Source organism: Ambystoma mexicanum, chromosome 2q (genome assembly GCF_040938575.1).
Source record: "Ambystoma mexicanum isolate Mex_15411 chromosome 2q, UKY_AmexF1_1, whole genome shotgun sequence".
Taxonomy (NCBI): domain Eukaryota; kingdom Metazoa; phylum Chordata; class Amphibia; order Caudata; family Ambystomatidae; genus Ambystoma; species Ambystoma mexicanum.
Genome location: NC_090924.1, coordinates 309,302,869 through 309,325,800, shown reverse-complemented (window position 1 = coordinate 309,325,800; position 22,932 = coordinate 309,302,869). Strand labels below are relative to the sequence as shown.

The 22,932-nt window shown below is 48.2% G+C and overlaps 1 protein-coding gene across 2 annotated transcripts in view; it reads right to left on the bottom strand.

Moving 5' to 3' along the window:
- LOC138569361 (uncharacterized) overlaps positions 1–22,932 on the bottom strand; it is a 309,424-nt gene that overhangs the window by 203,242 nt on the left and 83,250 nt on the right. For both annotated transcript variants that reach the window (XM_069647278.1, XM_069647279.1), the window contains exons 11-13: positions 12,818–13,182; positions 9,578–9,681; positions 1,186–1,304 (exon numbers count right to left, since the gene is read on the bottom strand). In XM_069647278.1, the coding sequence (XP_069503379.1) occupies positions 1,186–1,304; positions 9,578–9,681; positions 12,818–13,182 (588 nt within the window). The remainder of the gene's footprint in view (positions 1–1,185; positions 1,305–9,577; positions 9,682–12,817; positions 13,183–22,932) is intronic.

Sequence of the window (22,932 nt, the reverse complement as noted above, 5' to 3'; positions counted from 1 at the left end):
CCGCTGCCCCTGATGTCAATAACAGGACTTTGGGCAGTTGAGACACTTTGTGTTGTTTTGTTGACCATATAATGTCAGCAATAGCTGGCCAGAACCAGGAGCAGGATGTGTGAGAGAAGCTGCTTGTCCTGGGCTCACCTTGCAGTCAGAAGGTGATTGCGCCTGCTCTGGTGGATGACATGGGAATAGGATTGAGAATGAGCGTTAAAACAAAGCGAGTGAAAGGACCTCCAAGTCTAATGGGACTGGTGGCAGATGCTCTGTGGGAGTCTTATAGGGCATAACCTATGTTCTTCGGCTGTGATGCGGAAAACAACAAACATTTCTGCACAAACCAATGGCCTGATATTGTACCTTCTTTCTGACAGACCCCCTTTTCTTCCAACGGGAATCCTCGATGTACCCACAGTGCTCATTTCATCATATCATAATAATGTTATGTCCTCAGTGCTTTTATTGCGGCTAATGTTTTTTTAATGTATTTGTATAAAAAAGCTTGTTGTCAATGGTAATAGAATGGAGGTCACCCTGATCATGTGTTTGTTTACTAACACACACACTCACTCATATTGTCCTTCACCTCATTCAACCACACACTTCGCAGTAGTCACCGCCTACCGGATGCTGCCTGCCCTCTGCCCTGTGTAATTCATGCCCTACTGGGAAGTCCACCCATGTGGTTCGGAATTAGTTACCTTCATGATGACCATATGACGCCCAGTCTATGGTGTTCTTATGTTCCAAAGACCCGCCAAGTCCCTCCGCCACCAGCCAGAAATTCACACTGGAGGGAAGTGGAAAGGATGTGCACTGCCCAAAGGAAAGGGGTAGCAAGGCACCTCTGTGCACACATGGTGACCTTTAATTGCATTGAGCGGATTCCAGGCCTCCCAGTCGAGCAACAGATTCCTGGTGCTTGGAAACTGGAGAGACCAAGTCCTTTGAGAGGGTCGATAAGCGCCACTTGATCGTATCAATTGGAGCTATCCTGGAACGTTGGTTGGTATTTTGCTAATCAGTGGGTGTGCAAGCTCAGCCCTACTTTCTGTTGATCTCTGCAAACTAATGATTGCGCTGCATCCACCATTTACATGCACAAAAACATACATGGCATCCACGCTGGCGGTGAGGTGTTCATCCTTTGTCAGTTTCAGATTCAAAGCCAGCCCTTCTGCCAGGACTTACCGGAACGAAGTTGGGGAAGATTTGCAGGATTTCATCCAAAGTGAGTAGATCGCTGCTCTTCCCAAGGTTCAGTTGTAGCCATTGTGAACTGCTCATGCCTCCAACAGTGCAGGGACCACCTGTGTGTGAAAAATAATATTGGATTTGGGTATCAGTAGGCGAAACACACAATTTACCAACCCAACTGACAAGTGGGGACTGTCAGTATACAAGATAATAAACCCATGGTTTGCCATGTAAATGTTTCCCTTTTTAGTTTTGGCTATGAGGTGATGTTGTAAGTGCTGCCTATAAGCTGAAACCATTGTCATGGGGAGTGAAGAAATGAGGGCTGAGATGTGAGGAAGGACACAAAGCCTATGGATTTTGTTTGGTTTACCCATCCCTTGACCACCCACGGCTATGTTAGTCTCTACGACCATACACACCAAACATGTATCCCTCCTGGTTCCATCCTATCTCACGGATTGTTCATACTCGGTGTCCTGGGCCAGCACTCTTTCTTCCCCCTGACACATCTTTTACGGTGTACCTCAAGGGTCTATGCTTGTCCCATTGCTCTTTTATCCCTACACTACCCCTGTGTCTTCACTCATCTCGTCCTTTAATCTATCATGTCATTTCTATGCAGACGACGCTCACATTTTCTTTTCCTGAATTTACTGATTCTCTTCATTCTAGAAACTCTGCCTGCCTTACTGCTATGCAATCATGGATGTCTTCACATTTTATTCAGCCCAAAACCGAGCTACTCTTTTTCCCCATCTTCTCTCCCTCTTTCCCCTTCCATCTTTTCTTTTATTTCCTCCATCTCAGCTTTCTTTCTCTCTTTCTGCCCATAATCTTGGCATTCTATTTGACTCTTCTCTTTTCCTCTTCTTACATTTCATCTACTTCTTGCAACTGTCGCTTTCTTCTTTTCAGCCTTTGTCGTGCTCCCCGGTTTCTGTCATTTCATGCCTCTAAACTTCTTATCATCGCACTAATCTACTCCAGACTTGACTACTGCTCGGCACTTCTTGTTGGTCATCCTGCATCTCGTCTTACTCCCCTTCGCTCTATTTATAACTCCTCGATCCGTCTTCTTTTTTCTCATGCCCCGCGCATCCATTACTTTCTCGCTCATTTCTGCTTCTATTTTACATTTGAATCCCGCCTACATTTCCACTTCCTGTCTGTTGTCTTTAAGTGCCTCCATGGCTTAGCTACTTCCTATGTCTCATCCTTAGTTTCCTTTAAAACTCCTGCTTGTTCTCTTCAATCCCTAAACATCTTTCGTCTTGTTTTCTCTAAACCCAGTTGTGCTTCCCCCTGCTTTTGCTCTTTCTCTCTTCTTGCACCTCTTCCCTGGAACTCTCTCCTGCTGTCTATCCGTTCCTCATCTACGTATCACATTTTCCGGACCCGTCTCAAAGCCCACTACCTTTCTCTTCTGTGTGATTCCTAACCCTTTATTTTTGTACTTTCATGATCATCATTTTTTGACTTTGTGTTTTATTGTTTGTACAGTCCTTTGGCGAAAGCTCTTAATACATTCCAATAAATACAAATACAAGTACCATCCAGGATAAAGCCTGAGACCTTTTAATAAGAGTGGGTAACAAAAGAGAACCTACATCAGTGACAAAGTGGTCAGAGTATTTTTGTACTGTTGACTTAGGAAAATGCAAAGCACTAGATACAAGTATGAGGTGGCTGCTTAGTGTTTTTAAAAGCTTGTTAACGGGTATTGCCTTGCCCACCTAATGCCTCCCCGATGCTTAGTTGCAAAGCATGGCAGGTAGCATTTACAATCCATTTTGACAATAGTCTAACTCTAACACAGAAACCTAGGTCTGCAAGGATTTTGGTTTTAGAATCGCACTCTATCAAACAGAATCTAAATAGCAGATGGGGACTGCTGTCATCTTAGTGCAGGGTCGGACTGGCCCTTTCGGTCTTTCGGCCCGTGGCCGAACGACTTTGGGGTCCCCTGGGCCAGTTATCTGGCAGCCACCTCTGGGCCATTTTTTTTAAAAAAAAATGTCTTTTTTTTTATTGGCAGGCCGGGCCAGCGGCCCCGGGCTCTCCTAGTGTGTGTGCGTGCGCTCCAGTGCGCCGAGCCGCGGCGTGAGTATTCGCGGGCCGCAGCGTGGCCAAGTCAGATGGGGATGAGGGGGGGTGAGAGTGAGCCGCCTGGGCTGGGCGAGCCAGCCAGTCAGTGAGGCAGTGCATGGAGGCGGGAGCCAGGAGGGGGAGGCGCTCAGGCGCCGCGCGCCGGCGGCAGCACTATCTGAGTGAGAGACTAGAGTCTGCACAATCATCATAGCAAGGTAACACTAGTCACTAGATGTTACCTTGCTTTGATGATTGCATCTGCATCATGCATGCAACATAATTTATGATGCATGCAGATGCAGATGCATGTGCATAATTCATTCACGACGTTGCGTCGGTGGGCCTGGGCCACCACCAGGGCGGCGGCCGTGCCGCCGCCCGCCAGTGCCACTGCAGGGGGCCAGTGTGCCTGCCGTCTGTGTGCTCCTCACGAGCCTCTGGCCTGCGGCTGCGGCGGCCAGAGAGAACGACTTGTTTAATCTGGAGGGAGGCAGGCTGAAGCAATTGCAAACACACACGCACACCAAAGCAATTGTAACACCTGCCTCCCTCCCCTCCGAGTCCTCTCCTGACCCTGGGGGTGCTGCAGGGCTGACTGAGGGCTCCACTGAGCTGGGGCCGGGCACTGTAAGAACAGTGACACATTTCACACTTGCTTTCAACTTTGCTGCAGGAAGTAAGTAACACTTCTTTGCAAAGTTGAAAGCAACTGTCTTCAACTTGTGCCTGGAGGCTGGGCTGGGCCCCGGGGCCGCCCGCTGCCGGCGCCATGGACGAATGAATATCTGGATCCAATGAAAATTCGGCTGGGCAGGCTCCAGTGCCTGGCCTGCCCACCCAATTTTCCGCCAAATCGCCATATGCTGCTGGCTGCTGCTATATGAGCCCCCACCCAGTACAAGCACACACCGTCTGCAGCAGTGGACCTCGAGACCGTCCCAGCTGAAACAGTTTCTGGTTGGAAGTCAGTGAGGATATAGTCCACTGAGTACGGGCAGGCGGGGGTCCTGGCAGAGCTTGTTGTATTGAAGGCAGTGGCACATACTTTTTTTCTGACAAGAGACGCTCTGATCCCCCCTCCCTCTTTTACACCTCCGTATGGGATTCTAATCATATGTTTCTGACAGCATTTTTGTGAAGCAGTGTTTATCAATCAGATCTCTGAGATCTGTAGTTATTTTCTGTAATTATATCACCTATCGCTGTATTTGGTTTGAAATGGATCTCAATAAAAGGATTTGCTTACTTATTTAGATGCAGGAGCCCACACGTGGGAGGCCTGAAGGAGTTGGGCCAATCCGTGTTTAATTCGAAAAAAGTGAGTGCCCGGTCTGTGAGGCTTGTTTAATATAAATACGTCTGGGAGAGAGAGGTGACCAGTAAGCGAAGCCTTTAATTTCGCCTTCCATTTGTGATCAGGGATCTAGATACGATTATGACTTGAGAATATTTTGCGCCCTATTTTTTGAAGATGGGCGTACATTTATTTCTGGGGAGTTCATTCTCAATCCCAATTAGGGTATTCTTTAGGTGATTAAATCTTTTTTTGTTATTGTGAGAATTGGCCTGATTTTAGAGTAAAAATGGGTTTTATGGCGATGCTGGTGATCTGTTAAAATGTAAAAAAAATAGCCTGCAATGGACAGCCCTGAGTCTTCTATGTCTATGAAGTGGTATTCAAACTGGGAAGAGGGGGAGTCCGCAGGATGTCCAATAGAAAATATAAGCAGATGTGGCACTGAGGGATGGGGGGGGGTTAAGCATATTTGAAAACCGCCGATTTACAGGCTGCATGGGACTTTTGTTTTTATATACACACACGCTCGCATATATGTGTTGTAGCCTCTTTTCTTCCCCAGGCTCAAAGTGAAGTCTGTATTAATGTGAGCACATCAGATGAGTTTTGTACATGCACAGAGCCCCGGCAGTTTTGCAGGTATTTCCGATGCAGTAGCAATAGTGAGGGCAAGTACACACGTCTGTCATCTAGTGAGGAGGCAGGCTGGTGTTACACGGGGTTATAGCGCAGGAGTGAAATCGGGGGTATACAAAACACAGGCAAGTAGGACGAGATAGGAGGTACATAGCATGGGGTAAGACGGTGTGACAGAGGCATAGAAAGACTGGGCCATGGAGAGCTAGGTCTGGAGACACGGCTGGATGGAACCAATGCATGCTGACTGAGCTAGGAGACAAAGGGGATAGGCGGTGGAGATAGGAGGCAGATAGATGCATGTGCAGTGGCACGCACTCGCACGTGTAACAAGGTTGAAGGTCGCCTGACAGAAACTAAATAGCAGTATAGCACTGAATCTTTATGGCACGATACTCCCCTTCCACTGGTTTCCTGACTTAAATGTTAAATGATGGAATTGCGCCGTCCTCCCACCACCAGCCAGCAGAGTTCAAATAACAGAGAATAAACAAGTGGCGTAATTACGGTCGGTAAATACACATTACCGGATTGCGATAATATGGCTCTCCCAAGAGCGCTTCAGTTGCGCCCTCTCCCGGGCGGGCGCATGTCTTCCAGGAGGGCCCCGCGGCGGATCACAGGTGCAGTGATCGTCAGAGCCCCTCTTTCTTTACCAGAGGCCAGTGGCACTTCAAAGCCCTCTGCGCCAGGCTCGCCCTCATCAAGCGCGAGGCACAGTCGCGCAGAACGACCCACGAGGCCATGAAAGGGCCCCAATCCACACCTGAAGAGACTGCATCGTCCGGCCTCTGGGGCCATAAAGGCCCGAGCCTGGCTGCCTGCTCTCCAGACCAGGACAGCCGCGCTCACTTGCCCCCTCCCTCATGGCTTCCGATCCCCAGATGGACGAGGTCCTGAGCACAGTCCTCTCCCTGGAGGAGGACTACCCCTGCCGCGAGAGGCCCCAGGGCAGCCAAGGGGCCACCCCAAAGGCTTCCGGTGAGTCACTGGCCTTCGCCCGTACCTTTGCACGCCTATTAAGAGAAGGCTTTGTGGCTGTTTTAAGAGGAAGTCTTTTAGCATGAGATGATGGTGTGTAGCAGTATGGGTTTATATTAATGTTTGTGATGTCGTAGAAGTGTTGTTATATTCTTTTGCTGTGCTGTATTTTGGCGTGAAGTTAAATTGCACTGTGGTCTAATTGTAATGTGTACCGATGAGAGGTATTGTTATTTCGCGCAGTTATAGCACTCTTTTATGAAATGGTTGCCTTATGATATAGTGAACTGTTTTGGTATGGTGCTGTGCTACTGTGTCATATGTTACACTGTTTTGTGAGATTGGGCTGCCACATTTTGCTTGTTTAGAGGGCATTCCTCAACAAGCCGCTGAGGGAGCACCCCTGGGCTGGCTCGTTGTTTGTACACCTGCAGGTCCAATGGGCTATGCAAAGCTGGGGTGTTTTGCTTCCCCAGCCTGGCAAGCCCATGACTCCTGTGGAGGATCGATCCAATCAGTGTCTGGTATGGGGGGCTGCTTGGAGGGAGAGAAAGTGAAGGCTAACGGCTGCTCCTCAAGCCCCTACAATTTGGCAGACACTCTAAGATTATGCCGGAGGAGTGTATTTTGGTGCCTTATGATAGCGGGTCCTCGGCTGGGAGTTCCTGACCTCCTCAAGTATGTATGTTTGTGTGTGTCCAGTATGGACTCTGCTATGTTTACACTCTGTTTCCATCATGTGACAAGCTGTTTCTGTAATTCTGCGCCACATTGTAAGTTTGGCGGTATCAACTATGGTAATACCGCTCAACTGAATTCCTCTTACTGCATGCGGCTATGATAATACTACAACTGATTTAGGGTTGGTGCCAAGTACAAGTTGTTGCCCGCTTTTGAAGCCAATTGAACTGCATTGGGGACATGTGGTAATACTGCATGGGGCAAGACTTCCATTGAAGATGAGGCAACAAGCAGGCAGCATATGCATGGGCTGCAAAGGCCATTATCGTGTGTTTCGGCAAGATAGGCGCTACTCTGGAATGCCACCTGTTACCACCATACTTATAGTGAGGCCGACCGTGGCGGACTGGCCCATAAGGAACTTGGGAACACTCCAGAGGGGCCTATGCCTCTGAGGACCTGGCTGGGGCTGATCCAGTTACAACCTTTATTTTTCCACCATCCGACAAGTATGTCATAATTTTTTCACTGGTCTATTGCAAGACTGAGCTCAGCTGTTCTTGGTGAGGGCAGCAGTCAGAATTAGGTGGCACAGACATGGGCCAATGTATTGCCCTACTGCCATGCTTTCATGCTTAGTCCCCCTACCTTTCCGCATTCAGTTTCCAGTGTTACATGCCTTTCGAAACGGAGCATTTAGTATGGACATTGTGAGCTAAGGGGGGTGAGGTGGGGCTGGGCATGTTGAAGGCTATAGCTGTACCAGTTCCGGTGATGAGTGCGAGGAGTTTGGGTTGTAAAAGCTACTGGACGTGAGCAGTAGCTCGCTGTCCCTGTTACTGGAAATGGTGTTACCTTGCGCTATCTATTGCCTGACATATGTGGGAATTCGCTCCTCTACCTGTTACTAAATGGGTGCAGCAACGTTCACAGAGAATGATCAGGAGCCGATTGTGTTTGAGCTGGCTTTACCATAGCTGGGAGCAGGCTGTACCAGTTATGCTGTACGGCCCCTTGGGCATCAGAGCTGGTTGTATTTGTTACTGGGCAATGTGGGCATGAGCAAAATGTAACCGTATCCGTTTTGGAAGCTGGCTGTACCTGTTCATTGGCATGAATAGTTAGGTGAAGAGTATTGCATGCTGCTACATTGCTCTCAAAGCATTTAGGCTTCCTTGATAGAGATGGATTGTGGCCCTGCCCATGGTAAAACATGACTTTTTTTCTGTGGGGAGGGGTTGCAACTGGGGGAAAAGATGAGGGAAAGAGTCAGTACTGAAAAGTTACTTGAGCTGGGAGCAGCCTCGGACTGGCCTGTAGGACAATAGGCCCAGGGCCAACCAAAAACACAAAATGCTGGTGTGGGACCGTTTTTTTGGCCAAAATTTGGCGTGATACATCCGGCAATGTAACCCCAGCTGGACCTCACCTAACTGTATGTAACGAAGCTTTGCAACCCTCTTGCTGCCTCTGCGCCCAGTTACCCTTGGGTTTGGTGCGCATTACAAATAAATAAATACAAAATACAAAATGGGACCCTTATTGGCCCATGTGGGCCAGTTTGATGAGTTAATTCAAACTGCGACTAGTAGTTTTGACCAGTGTTGCTGAATAAATATTCTTTAAAATATACAATTTGCATGTCACTTTATCAAAAAGCTCCGCCTGGGTACTATTCAAACAGTATCACAAAAGGAATGAAAAGCCATTTGCAACTGCGGGCCACTTTTTCTTTGGTGCCTGAGACAATTGCACGGCCCAGTCTGACCCTGGATGATAGCTAGCCTTTGTTGCTGACTGTGTGCAGTTCGGAAGCACCCCACAGTGTCTTTGTCGAGGGCATAGGGGCATTGGTATCCCGAAAGGGCCCAAGGACAGGTGGTGAATGTGTAAGTTGGCTGTAGAGGCGCTGTCTGGAGGGAGGGGTTTGATGTTACTCTGTGAGATGCAGTAGTTGTTCTTCGAAGAGTGTGATTGGATGTGAAGTGTTGGGGCACGCAATTAAAATAGGGTGCCAAGGGCAAATACCAGTGGCACAACCATTACACCAGGCCAACAAATTCATACAAGCCCACAGAACTGTATGCAAAGTAATGTTATTTTATGAGTTGTGTTGTAATGTAACAGACACATGAACCCTCCATACGTAGCATTTTCTGACCTCTCCCTAAACCTCATTCCGGTTTCCCTACCCCCCTCACCACCTATCCAACCATCGTCACCCCCACCCTCCTTCCCTACTGGGGTTGCAGAGCCCTGTATACACATTGACTTTCAGCCGGTCCCAAAACCGCAGTGGGGGTGGTTGGTTCATGCCACTCCTGCGCCTCAGAGCTGTGGACCTCAATATGTAGCATTTTCTGTAAAAGTCATGAATTGACGCGAATCACGGATGATGTTGAGGACCACTTTTTTTGAGGCTAGGTGTGGGCCACTTTTTTGAGGCGAGGGGTGGGCCACTTTTTCGAGGCGAGGGGTGGGCCACTTTTTTTTTGTTGTCCGCGCCTATTTCTTGTCCCAGTCCGACCCTGTCTTAGTGACGTCAGAAGCAATCCCCTCCATGCTGTTTACAGGGACATTTAAAATGGCCGCCGTATACGCGTCACTTACAAAGAGACCGTATCCCATGATCTACCTTACAGTACAAACAAAATAAGGAATGCGTTCACAGCTCAGAGTAGCTTGAAAACAGAACATTACCATCCTTGAGAGTCGCATTAGCGAGGAAGCCCCGTCTGAAGTTGAGAACCGCCATCTTTTGATCGTTATCAAAGTGGTTGTACGCATCATCCAGTGCCTTGCCTCTGAAAAAACAAAAGCAGTGAGTTGAACCTCCACGCACCTGCTTGTTGTTACACATGTCCCTGCAGATCTCTGGTCCCGCAGGGGACCTTCGTGTCTCATGCGGGCTGGCTTTTCCCGAGCACAGGTCGGTAAGCTAGTACCAGGTGTTTGTATACCCTGCTGTGCACATGCTCCTGCCATGGCAATACATGGCCCCACTGACACACAGATCATATTGTGTGTGCTTATTGTGTTGCACAACACAAACTGCCATTTTTTCACTCGCTGCAATCTTGTAGAAAGCATCTACTTATGAAGGATGGTGAACTGTCCTTCTGTGTGGTTCCAACCAATAACCACTCATGCCTTGTGTCGGGTGCGTCTGGAAGCTTTTGACCTATGTGTGAAAGCTAACCTTGGCCAGTAAAGTTGTCCGGAGGGTGACCAATCCCTGATTCAGAGGTGCTGCTCAGTAGAGCTGCGGTGGGCTAGACTCTCTGGGCTGCATGAGTCAAACATCTAATTGACTTTCAGTACCAAGCGCCTTAAACCCTTCAACCTGTGGTACAAACAGAGCCCAAAGGTTTACATCTCCATCTTCTATTGCACTTTCCTTTAAAGTCTGTTTTTCATCCGTTGTTTTGGTCTTGCCTACAGTGTGCATGAGTTGTTGCCTTGGAGACATGGACGCCATTTACTGTAGGGGTAAGCTGGGGCTGCAGGTGATTCCTGTGGCATTATGTGTGATACCACTGCACCTCGTTGATGACATCATTGACTGCTTCTGACATCATCACGCTGTACATGAGACATGTTGACTGTACTTCCCATCCAAAGATAACCATACAAACATTACTCTTAGGCCCACACCCCGTCCCACCATCATCCCCGCCTCACTAAGGCCCACAGCATGTCCCATCTTTCCTTTGATGGACAACCCTACCCCAGGCCATCCCTGCTGTGAGTCGCATCCCTATCCCAAGGCCCATCCTACTGCCCCAAGGCCCCTCTCTCTGCCACAGTAGGGTCAGAAATTAGGAATTATATACAGTGCTGCTTCATTTAAGCCTTCCCATTGAAAGGAATTCTCACTAAATTGATACATTGACTCATTACAATGGGAATGTGCCATTGTTTGATTTTTCTGTGTTTGGTATTATAAAAAATAACACACCCCACAAAGTACAATATATGGATATTAAGTCATCTTTGATTTCTGTGCCAGAGTAAGGCACTTGTCTCGTGGCCCCATGCTTTATATGACACAGAACACCTCAGTGACTTTAATATCCTTATAATTCATGGCAGCCTGTGATATCCATGCAAAACCCTGGAAATAATGCTCTTATTACAGGCTAGTTGTGACATCACAACTGACCTGTAATAAGAACATGATCTCACAACTGCTACGTAATCAGTTATTACACTTCAGTTGTGACGTCAGAAAGCCTGCTGCTTGAGCCAGCAAAGGTCAGAATGCCAGCTGTCGGTGCAGCGGTTACTTAAAGCAGTTACACACTTTGCACATTCCTTCCTTGCTAAATAGTTTTCTGTGACACTTTACAACGATTAATTGCCAAGGAACGGTTTGTGGTAGACTGTTTAATTTGCTCACTGCTGGAGTTTAACACCTGTGAGCAAGAAGCTGAATGTTATTACTTATCTTAAAGAACAACATAAAAAACTTTTTTCAATGCATTCTATTAAAAAGCTAAACATATTTTTTCTACAATCATTAGGAGCTACATATGAGTGTATTTAAATCCAAACAGATTCTGCATTGATTATATGCATCAGCAAATGGAATATCTCCTACATTAGATTAAACAGGTATTAAAAGGGATGACAGTGCGTGGCCATGCATTACAAGTAAACAAATACCCTGTACTGTACGCAAAAAGGATATTGCAGGTCACTGAGGCTATTAAGTACAAAAGGACCAAGGGCCTAAGAAGTACCTTTCCGGGACTGGCAGCACAGGTTTGGAACTCACTGCCAAGTACCCTACACTTGCACCGAAATGCTAGGACCGTTCGCCCAGCCTTAAAAACTTGATTGTTCAACTAGCGTAAAAAAAAAAAAAAACCTCTTTTAGGATTCTGTTGTTGTGTCACAATCCTGCTGACCTTTTTATACCTAGGCCTCTGCTGAATTTGTCCTGTCAAATATGTATTGTGCGCCGAGATGCCTGCGTGTCAACAGCGTGTTATAAATATAGAAATAAATGAAATATGAAGGCACTCAGTCCTCGGCCTCGTTCCTCTATTTGGTCACAGAACTCTTTTGTGACTTGCAATATCCTTGTAACATATGGTAGGGGGTACTTTATCCCATATATAATGTACAGTTGGGAGGTGCATTAGTTTATACATGAACAGGCTACTGCAAGCAAGGTCAGGACATGTGGGCAGCATTTAAGTAGCCCCTGTCCTTCTGGCAGCAGCTAAAGTGTCACCTCCTTTTAAAAGGTGCTCCTATAGCAAGCTGGACATTTCTGGCTCATCTCTCTGTTTCCATATTTACCAGATGCCAGTTTCTGTGTTTTTGGAATTAAAGATCTTCATCTTTTATTATCTGCATTTTGCTTTTACCCAACTACATTTCTTGTACAACCAGGCTGGTGCATGCACTGTACAGTCTTTCTCACACATGTGCCATCATCGCCATCCACACTGTGCAGAGAAGGCTATTGTGCATCAAGGGTCCATTAGGAAATGCAAAATGCCCCTTTCCTTCCGGCACACAACGAACCAGGGACAATATGGCCGCAATGTTGACAACATTATTTAGAACCCCAGCATATTTGTGAACCTTCCGCTTTCCTAAGACACTCTATCTGCCTTTGTCACAGTGAAGCAGAGTCTGGTTGATTATGATATGATAGGTTATTTATAACGCGCATAATACCCGGAGGTTTCTGAGCGCGGACCCGGGGATCGAACCTGTGTTGCTCTGTGTCGTCTTGTTGCCAAGGCGAGCACGTTGCCCCTAAGCTATCCTCCCAGGACCAGGATTAGTGGCTTGCTCAGTTCACCTAGGGTGGGGAACATGCCAGGCAACCTTCCAGCCTGTGTCAGTAAATCCATGCACCCTCCCCATCGCTCTATGGCAAAGGGTTGAAGTGGGAGGCTGCCAACGCATGCGCAGTATACTCACATGTCCTGGAAATCGCTGCAGCCGATGTCCCTCGGGATCAGGTTTAGCGTTGAGCTATCGATGACCACCAGCAGGAACTTCATGTGAACCTGGAAGAGCTGTTTCATGGTGGTCACACAGACGTTAGGGAAGCTGGCACTGACCTTGGACAGGGTCAAGTTTAGGAGGTTGCGCAGTACTTGGGAGTCAAAGTTCGGCAGCGGTGTTTGGCTCTGAAGTTGGTCCAGGAAAGTAAAGATGTACTCTGCGTCGTTTGCACTCAAGGTTGCCGTGATGGCTGTGCTACTGGACTCATTCAGCAGTGCCCCAGATGCCACTGCATACTCTGCCAGCTGCCGGGGTTGAAGGACATCCAAGGCCGCCAACTGCAGAAAGAGTGCACAGACATGAGAACCATCATCATTAATGCCATGATAGGATATTTATAACGCGCTTAATACCCGGACGTTTCTAAGCCCGGATCCGGGCCATGAGGATAAGCAGTGCGCTGCATGCTTTGCTAAAGACCCTTGACTGTCTACTGGATGCTGTTTTCCTGACCCTCAGCCCCCCCACAACGTTCATTTGCTGTCTGTGTCCCAGCAACACAGTCTCAGGGGCCTTAAGGTTTGGATGCTGCGCCTTCTCGCACCCATTGGTTGCTCTATGGCATGTGATCCAAAAGCGAGGCCTTGCGTGGCGCCATAGGTGCAGTGCAGCAAAATACTGTCACACAACAGCTGATGACATGCGCAGCACTTTCACCAACTTGATAGGCCAGGGAGAGGCAGAAAACTGGGCAGGAGACGGGTCGGGACAGTGAGGCTGCGGGGTTTGGAGATGGGTCTTGGACTTGGAATCGGGGTCAAGTGGAGGAGAGGGAGTGCGTCGGTGGGAGGAGCCGGGGAATGTGCTAAGGCTGGAAGTAGGATACGACCCATGAGGATCGCACTGGCACCTTGAAGAGCAGTGCCCCCCCCCCCCTGCACCCAAAATCCTGGGGCCCCACATGACAATTCTGCACACTGCCTGCACCCTCTTTTGGGAAGGGGCATGAATAATGGTGCCACCAGGCTCAGCTGTATGTTTGTGTGTGCGCGTGACTGGCAAGTCAGCGGCTGGCAGTTTGTGTGTTGGCTGCGTGTGCATGTTTGCTTGTATAGCTGTGTTTTGCTTGCATGAGTGGTTTTCCCCGGAGACTGGGTTTTTAGTCATTTCTCTGGGTCTCTGGGTCTCTGGGGAAGACCCTGGAGTCTCCGGGTTTTCCGGTCCCTCCCAATCCTCCATCCGATTGGCACCCGGCAGCAGTCATTTGCAGCCAATTGGATGGAGGATTGGACGGGACCCGGAAACGGCACGAATGCAGTATTGCCGAATTTATTTTGCTTCAACTTGTATTCTTTTTGGCCAGCTTGCCTTATGTTTTAGTCAGCCTAAATTGAAGGAGCGACTAAAACATAAGGCAAATTGGGCAAAAAGAATGAAAGCTGAAGAAAAAAAAAAAAAAAACACGGAATACTGCTTTCAATCCGGTGTCATTAATGCCACCGGATTGTAAGCAGTATTCCTATTTTTTCAGCTTCCATTTTTTTGCGCAGTTTGCCAGGGCTCAAGTTGAGGGTACACGCTGGTGGACGGAGTCCACCCACTTTTTTCAGCGGGGTTCCCCGTCTCCCCCCGTTAAAATGAGAAACATTGAAGGCCATCTTTAAATTCATGAATGAAAGCCGACCTCAGGGATTGAACCACAGCCATCAGGTTTGAAGGTTGGACACCTCACCACTACACTATATATAACCTGATGACAAATAAAAAACAACTAAGGTGAAATGTCCAATTTCGGTACTGCAAATTCCAGGGAAAACCTTTTCACTGTTTCTTGGAGTTGAAAACATGCACACATGTTAACGTTTTCAAAAACACTATTTGAAGAAAATCTCCTCTCCTGGTTTGGCGTGTGTATGGCTTTTATGGCAGGCGTATGCCATTCGTCCTATGCAATTTGGGTGGTTATGCCTGTCCTTGGGCATTCACACATATTGCATTCCATTGTAAAGTGCAAACTTCACACGTGTTACAAAGGATGGGTACAACGGGCCGAGTTTACGTTTCTGACAGGTGGGATCTCTAGAGGGCGTCGTGGGTGCCCGTGAGCGACGGGGAATGAGTGGGCGTGTTAGTTGCGTGTTCGTCCATGAGTGTGGGTCGATTGGTGGATGCTGGTGAGTGGGTGGAAATAGGTGAGCCATTGATGTTAAAATCTGCCATCGAGTGTTTTCCCGCCTGATAGTACAAACTGGTAAATTGTGTGGCCAAAGGGACATGTGATTCCAATATCTGCCAGATTCTTTGATCATAATGGTGATGATGACACTTCTACTAATACTATCAATATAAAACATGCATGTAACACTTCCTGCTAGACTGCTTCCACTTGTAAGTGCCGTGCTAATGGGCGTTATTATTATCCAAGGTATTGTCATCTTATGGATGAAGACTGGGGTCCTCGCTGCTGGGCTTAGGACGAGGTACTGAGGATTGCACCCAGATGCTGGGTGTGCTCATCATGCCAGTGGGCGGACATGTGACGATGCACATGCACCTTTCATACGTGCAGCGGGCCGTGAGGCCTCGTCGCGTTATCTGATCACAGCACATGGCACTATAAGGTTACTCTCCCCACTAGTATCCTTCCAATGCCCTTGCCCTTTGTTCTTCTCATCTGGTGCCTTCACCATGCGTGTCCATACATGTGCTTCCCACTTTGGGCTCACGCATTCGTGCTTCTTGCATAGTCCTTGCGCACATGATGGAACTGCCTAGGACACTGTCTGAGTAACTGAACACATGATGGCAGTAGCAGCCATATTGTGGCCATTCCTGTTCACTTGGTATCGGGTGCTGGCCACCTGATGGACGCACTTGAATACCAGAGCAAAAACTGGACCGATATGGGTGTAACTGGGCATATAGCAGCCGAGTGCTGTCTGGAGGCTGCCTTGAGAAGCAGACCCACAAAAAAGAGTCCTGCGCAGACCGACCAACAACGGGCCACCGCGCGTCACCCCTGGGGCAGAGGCAGGGTGCCGCGGAGCAGAAAGGGGATCTGGCCTGATAGAAGGCCGGGAGGAAGGGTGAGAGGAGAGAGAAATAAACAGAGAGGGACAGAAAGAGACATACAGGGAGGTACAAAGAGAGGAGAGAGATAGAGCGAGAGAGTGAGAGGCAAAGAATGAGAGATGGAGAGAGAGACGTACAGAGAGAAAGAGAGAGAGAGAGCGATGGAGAGAGAGGATGACAGTCAGGAAGTAAAGCTGCTTAACACGGCTGTGGAAAGATACCCAAAGCACCCTGATGGGATCTGGGCTGAGAGAAGATCGCGGGTGAGGGTGAGAGGCAGTGGAGAAACTTTGCAGAAAATGTTTGGGGGTACATGACAACTGAAAGAAAGGGGCAGGGTGGAGGAAGGGCGAACGGTAGCTCTGAGGGATAACACTAAACTACTACCCCACAAGAGTCCATTGCCAACGCTCTGTTATAACTAAGACTAGTGGCGTATCTTTAAAATTTAATTCTAAAGACACGCCAGTCTTCTGAAACGTATAACACCACAGTTGTCCTTTAGAATTCACTGCATTGACAATAGTAAAAAAAAAGCCTGCTCCCCCTCTACCCAAAGAGGGCCTGCAAGCAGGCTGAAGGGAGTTAGTGTTTGATTATTGCCACCAGTGCACTGACTCAAACAAGCATATAGACTTAATACAAAATGGATGCCTGCAAGATTTTAAAACAGCGCATTAGGCAGTGGTCGAAGTGTAAGAAAAGAAGTAGTGGAACTATGTTCCCTGCTGGCCTGCCCTGCTCCTCAGAAACCCCATTGCCTTGCCCCCTCCCACACACAATACAAACCCCCAAACACATTTGCTTGCTATTTAAGGGAATGTTCAGTGTAGTGCACTGAAAGTGCAAGTTTCAACTTCTTCCTACACTGCTATTTTAAAACGAAACCGTTCTGGAACGGTTTCTTTTTTTTAAAAAAAGTATAGGAGCTGGAAAACTTAATTAAAAAAATTAGAGGAGCACCGCTCCCAACCGCTCCCGCTCACTTCGACCACTGGCATTAGGTTGCTTATTCTGATTTCATTAATTACTTCCAACATTCTGACTCATTAAAATAAAGGTATGTTTTCCTGTGTTCAAATAACCCCAAAGGTGTCCCGCTGGCAGAACAATGCATACCGAGCAATTCCTGCTCAGCAGGCTTATTGTCCTGGCAGCAGAGGGTCCTCACGTTTCTCTGTGTCAACAAAGCATTACACTGAGCCATTAGACACTGATGGGAGGGAGCGACTATTAGTAGGGACTTTTGTCCCTTTAGAAATGTGTATGGGGGAGTGATCAGAAGTGAGAAGGGTGCATAATGTTGCATATTTTATGAAATAATGACTATGGCTTTAAAACACAAGGGAGATTTGTTAGGCTCACATTAATCTGCATGATGCTATTGTGATTGCATGCAGGATGGGAAGAATAAAACTAACGCTATACTCTCATTCCGCAACTTATTTCTATGACAGTGTATATACTGTACAGTTAGTTTACTATGGCTAGCTTATTATGTAATGTGGTTTACTTCCAAGGCACTGCTATAAATAATTATTTAAGCACATGAAATGTGAAGCAAATCCTTAATAAATATCTATATCAGCTAAATCTGGGAAGATGTGCAAAATTGCTTAAATTGTCCACATCCCAGTTTCACCATTTAACAAAGGTGTGTGATCCTGGGCAATTCATTTAATCACATTGGGCTTCATTACAAGTTTGCCAGTCCGGAAATAAGGGTGCCAGTAGGCTCACCGGCACCCTTGTTTCCGGAGCAGCCAATTACGGGTTTGCCTGACGGAGCCGCTGCGCCCAACAGGTCTGACCCTGCCGGGCACAGTGGTTACAGTGGGCAAAGCTGTCACAGAAGCACCAACACCGTTAACAATGATGCCAGTGTTTCCATATCCCCACTCCCATAGAGTCCTCTGGGACTCTATGGGAATGGGGATTAACAAAAATAGCGGCGCCTGACTTCCCAGGTGCCAGACTTTTAATAGCCCGGTGGCACCAGTAAGTGGTTGCCAACGGACCCGTAAAAAATGACTGGTGCCTGACTTCCCTGTGCCACCGGCTAATAAAAGTCTGGCGGCCGGGAAGTCAGGTGCCGGACTCTATGGAGTGGGGACACGGAAGCACCGGCACCATTATTAATGGTGCCGGTGCTTCCGTGATGGCTTTGCCTACCGTGACCTCTGTGTCCAGCAGGGTCAGACCTGTCACGCACAGTGGCTCCGGCAGGCAAACCCTTCCTTTGACGGTCCGGAAACAAGGGTGCCGTTGAGCTTACCGGCACCCTTATTTCTGGACCGGCAAACTTGTAATGAAGCCCTTGTGGCTTATCTGAAGCTCTGTGTGTGATTCTGATTCCCTTCAAAGCTTATGTTAATATATCATGCTATTATAATAAAAAAGCCTAATGACTATAGAGTTGCTCCATATATAACAATAGTGTATTTTAGGTATTATGCACCTATTTGCCACTTGGCTTGCTTATGGCAACTTATTTTAAGGTCACTGAAATGGTGCCTCCAGGTATCTAAGACTGATGATGCTCCTTGCAATGCCCTTTTCTGTGAAGTCACTTCTGTTGGTGAAATCCATAGGCAAATTAGGAGGTTTCCATGTATTTTGCCCCAGAGGGCATAGACAGAGCTCTAATAGATCAGTTTCCTGTATCTGCAATGTTCCTGCAGTTTTCTTTTTTCATGTGTAAAAATGTCAGCTGCCACTAATGTTACCAAAAAAGAAGATTGGGGTGGGGTGGTGTAAGCGGTTTCAGGGTGTGAATGAGACTATTACACACACTGCATTTCATGGCTCACCTCACCCCCCACTCTTGCAATGCTGAATAATCCCCTGACCCCAAATGTGACCCTTCACCAGGGTCAGCCCACAGCCCAGTCCTCCAGGAAACATACACGCAGCTGAGCTCAGGTCTGCATTATGTAATGAGACAGTGCAAGCCTGGCTTTGCAGCTCAGCCAGGCTTGCACTGTCCAATTACATGATCAATGAAGGTGGAGGCCACAATGCGCCCCCCCCCCCGGGCCTCCCACCAAAAGATGGGCGGACAAAAAGTAATTCCACCAAAGTTGAGGGGCTTGGGAGAGAGAGAGATGGGGAGAGACAGACGTACAGACAGAGAGAGCAAGCAGAGAGAGTTAGAGCGAGAGAGTGTGAGACAAAGAGGGAGATGGAGAGAGAGATGTACAGACAGAGCTAGAAAGAGAGAGAGAGAGGATGACAGTCAGGAAGTAAAGCTGCGTAACACGGCGGTGGAAAGTTACCCAAAGCACCCTGATGGGATTTGGCCTGGGAGAAGGTCTGGAGTGAGAGGAGACAGAAAGAATCAGAGAGGGACAGAAAGAGACATACAGGGAGGTACAGAGAGAGGAGAGATGGGGAGAGAGTGAGAGGCAAAGAGAGAGAGATGGAGAGAGAGACGTACAGAGAGGGAGAGAGAGAGCGAGAGTGTGAGAGACAAAGAGAGAGAGATGGAGAGAGAGACGTACAGAGAGACAGAGAGAGAGAGAGGGAGAGAGAGAGAGAGAGAGGAGAGCGACAGAGAGAACAAGACAGTCAGGAGAGAGGAGAGAGATAGCGAGAACAAGACACAAAGAGAGAGAGATGGAGAGAGAGAGAGAGAGAGAAAGAGAGAGAGAGATAGCGAGAGCAAGAGACAAAGAGAGAGATTGGGAGAGAGAGAGGGGAGAGAGAGAGAGAGAGCGAGAGAGAGAGAGAGAGACAAAGAGAGAGAGATGGAGAGAGAGACGTACAGAGAGAGAGAGAGAGGAGAGAGACAGAGAGAGCAAGACAGCCAGGCGAAAAGAGAGCGAGAGCAAGACACAAAGAGAGAGAGATGGAGAGAGGGAGAGAAAGAGAGAGATAGCGAGAGCAAGAGACAAAGAGAGAGACTGGGAGAGAGACGTACAGACAGAGGGAGAGAGAGAGAGAGTGAGGAGAGAGAGCGAGAGAGAGAGAGGGCGAGAGTGTGAGAGACAAAGAGAGAGAGATGGAGAGAGAGACGTACAGAGAGAGAGAGAGAGAGAGAGGAGAGAGACAGAGAGAGCAAAACAGCCAAGAGAGAGGAGAGAGATAGCGAGAGCAAGATACAAAGAGAGAGAGATGGACAGAGAGAGAGAGAAAGAGAGAGAGAGAGAGAAAGAGAGAGATAGCGAGAGCAAGAGACAAAGAGAGCGATTGGGAGAGAGACATGCAGACAGAGAGAAAGAGAGAGAGGAGAGAGATAACGAGAGCAGGAGAGCGAGAGACAAAGAGAGAGAGGTGGGGAGAGAAACATAGAGAAGAGAGCTATAGTGACAGCAAGAGAGTGAGACACAAAGAGAGAGATGGAGAGAGAGAGCGGGAGAGATCATGACAGTCGGGAAATAAAGCTGCATTACAATGTTTCTGAAGAGACCCCCGGAGCATCTTGGGGGGGGGGGATAGAATGAGTCATGTGTTGATGCGGGAGAGATAGTGAGAGTGAAAGACAAAGAGATGGGGAGAGAGAGACGTACAGACAGAGAGAGTGAGGAGAGAGATAGCGAGAGCATGAGAGCGAGAGACAAAGAGAGAGAGATGGTGAGAGGGAGAGGGAGAGTTTATGACAGTCAAGGAGCAAAGCTGCATGAAGGGCCTGTGGAGAAACCCCTACATCAGCTGAGGGGCACGGGCAGAGAGAGGAGCCGCAGAGCCAGAAGGAGACCGCGAGCGCCCCTTCACGACAGTCCAGGGCGAACGCTGCAGATTGGGATTTGTGAAGAGACACCGAAGGACATTGGTGAAATCAAGGGTGGACTGCGAACCAAAGGAGCCCCGAAATCCTTTTCAAAGTGGCCCCATATTACCCATTTTCAGCAAGCCCAACCCTTTTCGTACGAAAATAATTGGAAATAAAATAGGCTACCAAACAACAGAAGCCCAGGGTGCAGAGACCTAGCAGCACATCTCCGAAAATCCCTATAGGCCGGTCAAGCCCTGGGTGAAATGGAACTGCATAAGGCCTTCTGATACTGTCTGTGAAGTGTGGATTCCGGGAAAGAGAGCCAGAAAGCGCAGAGTGGACCGAGCTGCCACTCCTCTAAAACATTGCCTGATGGGAAAGTGAGTCTTAAAACCCAGAGCAAACTTGATCCTTTTTTATTGTGCAAAAGGGTGCATGCTGGGAGAATGTGTCTCAGAGGCCATAGCAAACTGAATTGTAATGTGTCGATACTCACACAGACTTATAAAGGGAGTAGCCCAGAGCTACTTGAAATGTCATTTCTCTAAAACATTCGATGCTGGGAAAGCGAGTTTTGAAGCTCAGTGCAAACTGAATCATAATGTGTCTAGTACATCGCTGCCTGGTGCGAAAGTGAGTATAAAAATCCAGAATGAACTCCACGGTCTTTTGTGTAAACAAATCCATGCTGGTAAAGTGAGTTTTAAAGACAAGACATAACTGAACTGTGCAAAGTAATTCTTTAAATGCAGAACATACCGAGACGTCATTTGTCTAAAAACATTGCTTGATGAGAAAGTGAGCCTTAAAGTCCTGGCAAGAAATGAGAGTTGTTATTAACCAGACCAGTGAAGACTCCATCCCAGCCTAGATACCCCAAGATCAGAGACTCCATACCTGCCCAGAGACCCCGAAAGCAGAGACTCGATCCCAGCCCAGAGACTCCATCCCAGGTCAGAGTCCTCGAGAGCAGAGAATCGATCCCAGCCCAGAGACCCCGAGAGCAGAGACTCCATCCCAGCCCAGATACCCCGAAAGCAGAGACTCGATCCCAGCCCAGAGACTCCATCCCAGGCCAGAGATCTCGAGAGCAGAGACTCCATCCCAGCCCAGAGAGCCCAGGAGCAGAGACTCCATCCCAGCCCAGAGACCACGAAAGCAGAGACTCGATCCCAGCCCAGAGACTCCATCCCAGTAGAGACTCCATCCCAGCCCAGAGACCCCGAGAGCAGAGACTCCATCCCAGCCCAGAGAGCCCGAGAGCAGAGACTCCATCCCAGCCCAGAGAGCCCGAGAGCAGAGACACCATCCCAGCCCAGAGAGCCCGAGAGCAGAGACTCCATCCCAGCCCAGAGACCCCGAGAGCAGAGACTCCATCCCAGCCCGGAGAACACGAGAGCAGAGACTCCATCCCAGCCCAGAGACTCCATCCCAGGCCAGAGACCCTGAGAGCAGAGACTCCATTCCAGCCCAGAGACGACGAGAGGAGACACTCCATCCCAGCCCAGAGAACCCGAGAGCTCTGCACACAAAAATAAATTTGTTTGACCGGTGCAGTTTGTCCTTGGTAACGTTGAGTCTGCTACAAGGTTTAGCACGAGGACGGGGCAGCCATGGTTTCAATGTAGCCTCTTTTTCTTATGCTTTCCATTAAAGATTATCTGGGAAACCTGACCTCAAAATGCCATGAGAACAGGAAACCCTGGGCCAGTGTCGGACTAGGTCAGAAGACTGGCTTGGGCACCAATGAAAATGTGCCCCACAGTGGCAAACAGCAAACTTTTCTTTTTCTGATAGGTTGTTTAAGTAATACCCAATTGCGAGTTTTTGCGGGGTAAAACGTGTTACAAATTGCATTTTAAAGAATATGTTTCCATTAACACTGGTACTATCTACTAGCCGACAGCAAAGTAACTCAAAGTGGCACAATTTGGCCACATAACTGGCCCACTTTGTCCAAAAGAAAATGGCTTGGGATTGCACTGTGGGCATTGCCCTATGGTCATAGAGGGCCGTGCCAGCCAGCGCAGGGCATCTGGGTCATCTTTCTGTATGGGCATCCATACTATGTCCAGAAGAATGGTCTGCCCTGCCCAAGGTCAGGTTTCTGGGTCAGACATCTGCCATTACGATGGCTGTTCCAGGCCTGATTCTGATGAAAAGGCGAGCCTGTGCAAATGTATTGCAGGGTTTTTGTAAATGGGGACAATGAGAATAATTTCAACATTAGGACATCGTTTGTGGGGTGTGGCGACACACATACTCAGCAATTAGCAGGATTTTCATGAAGTGTGTGAAGGAC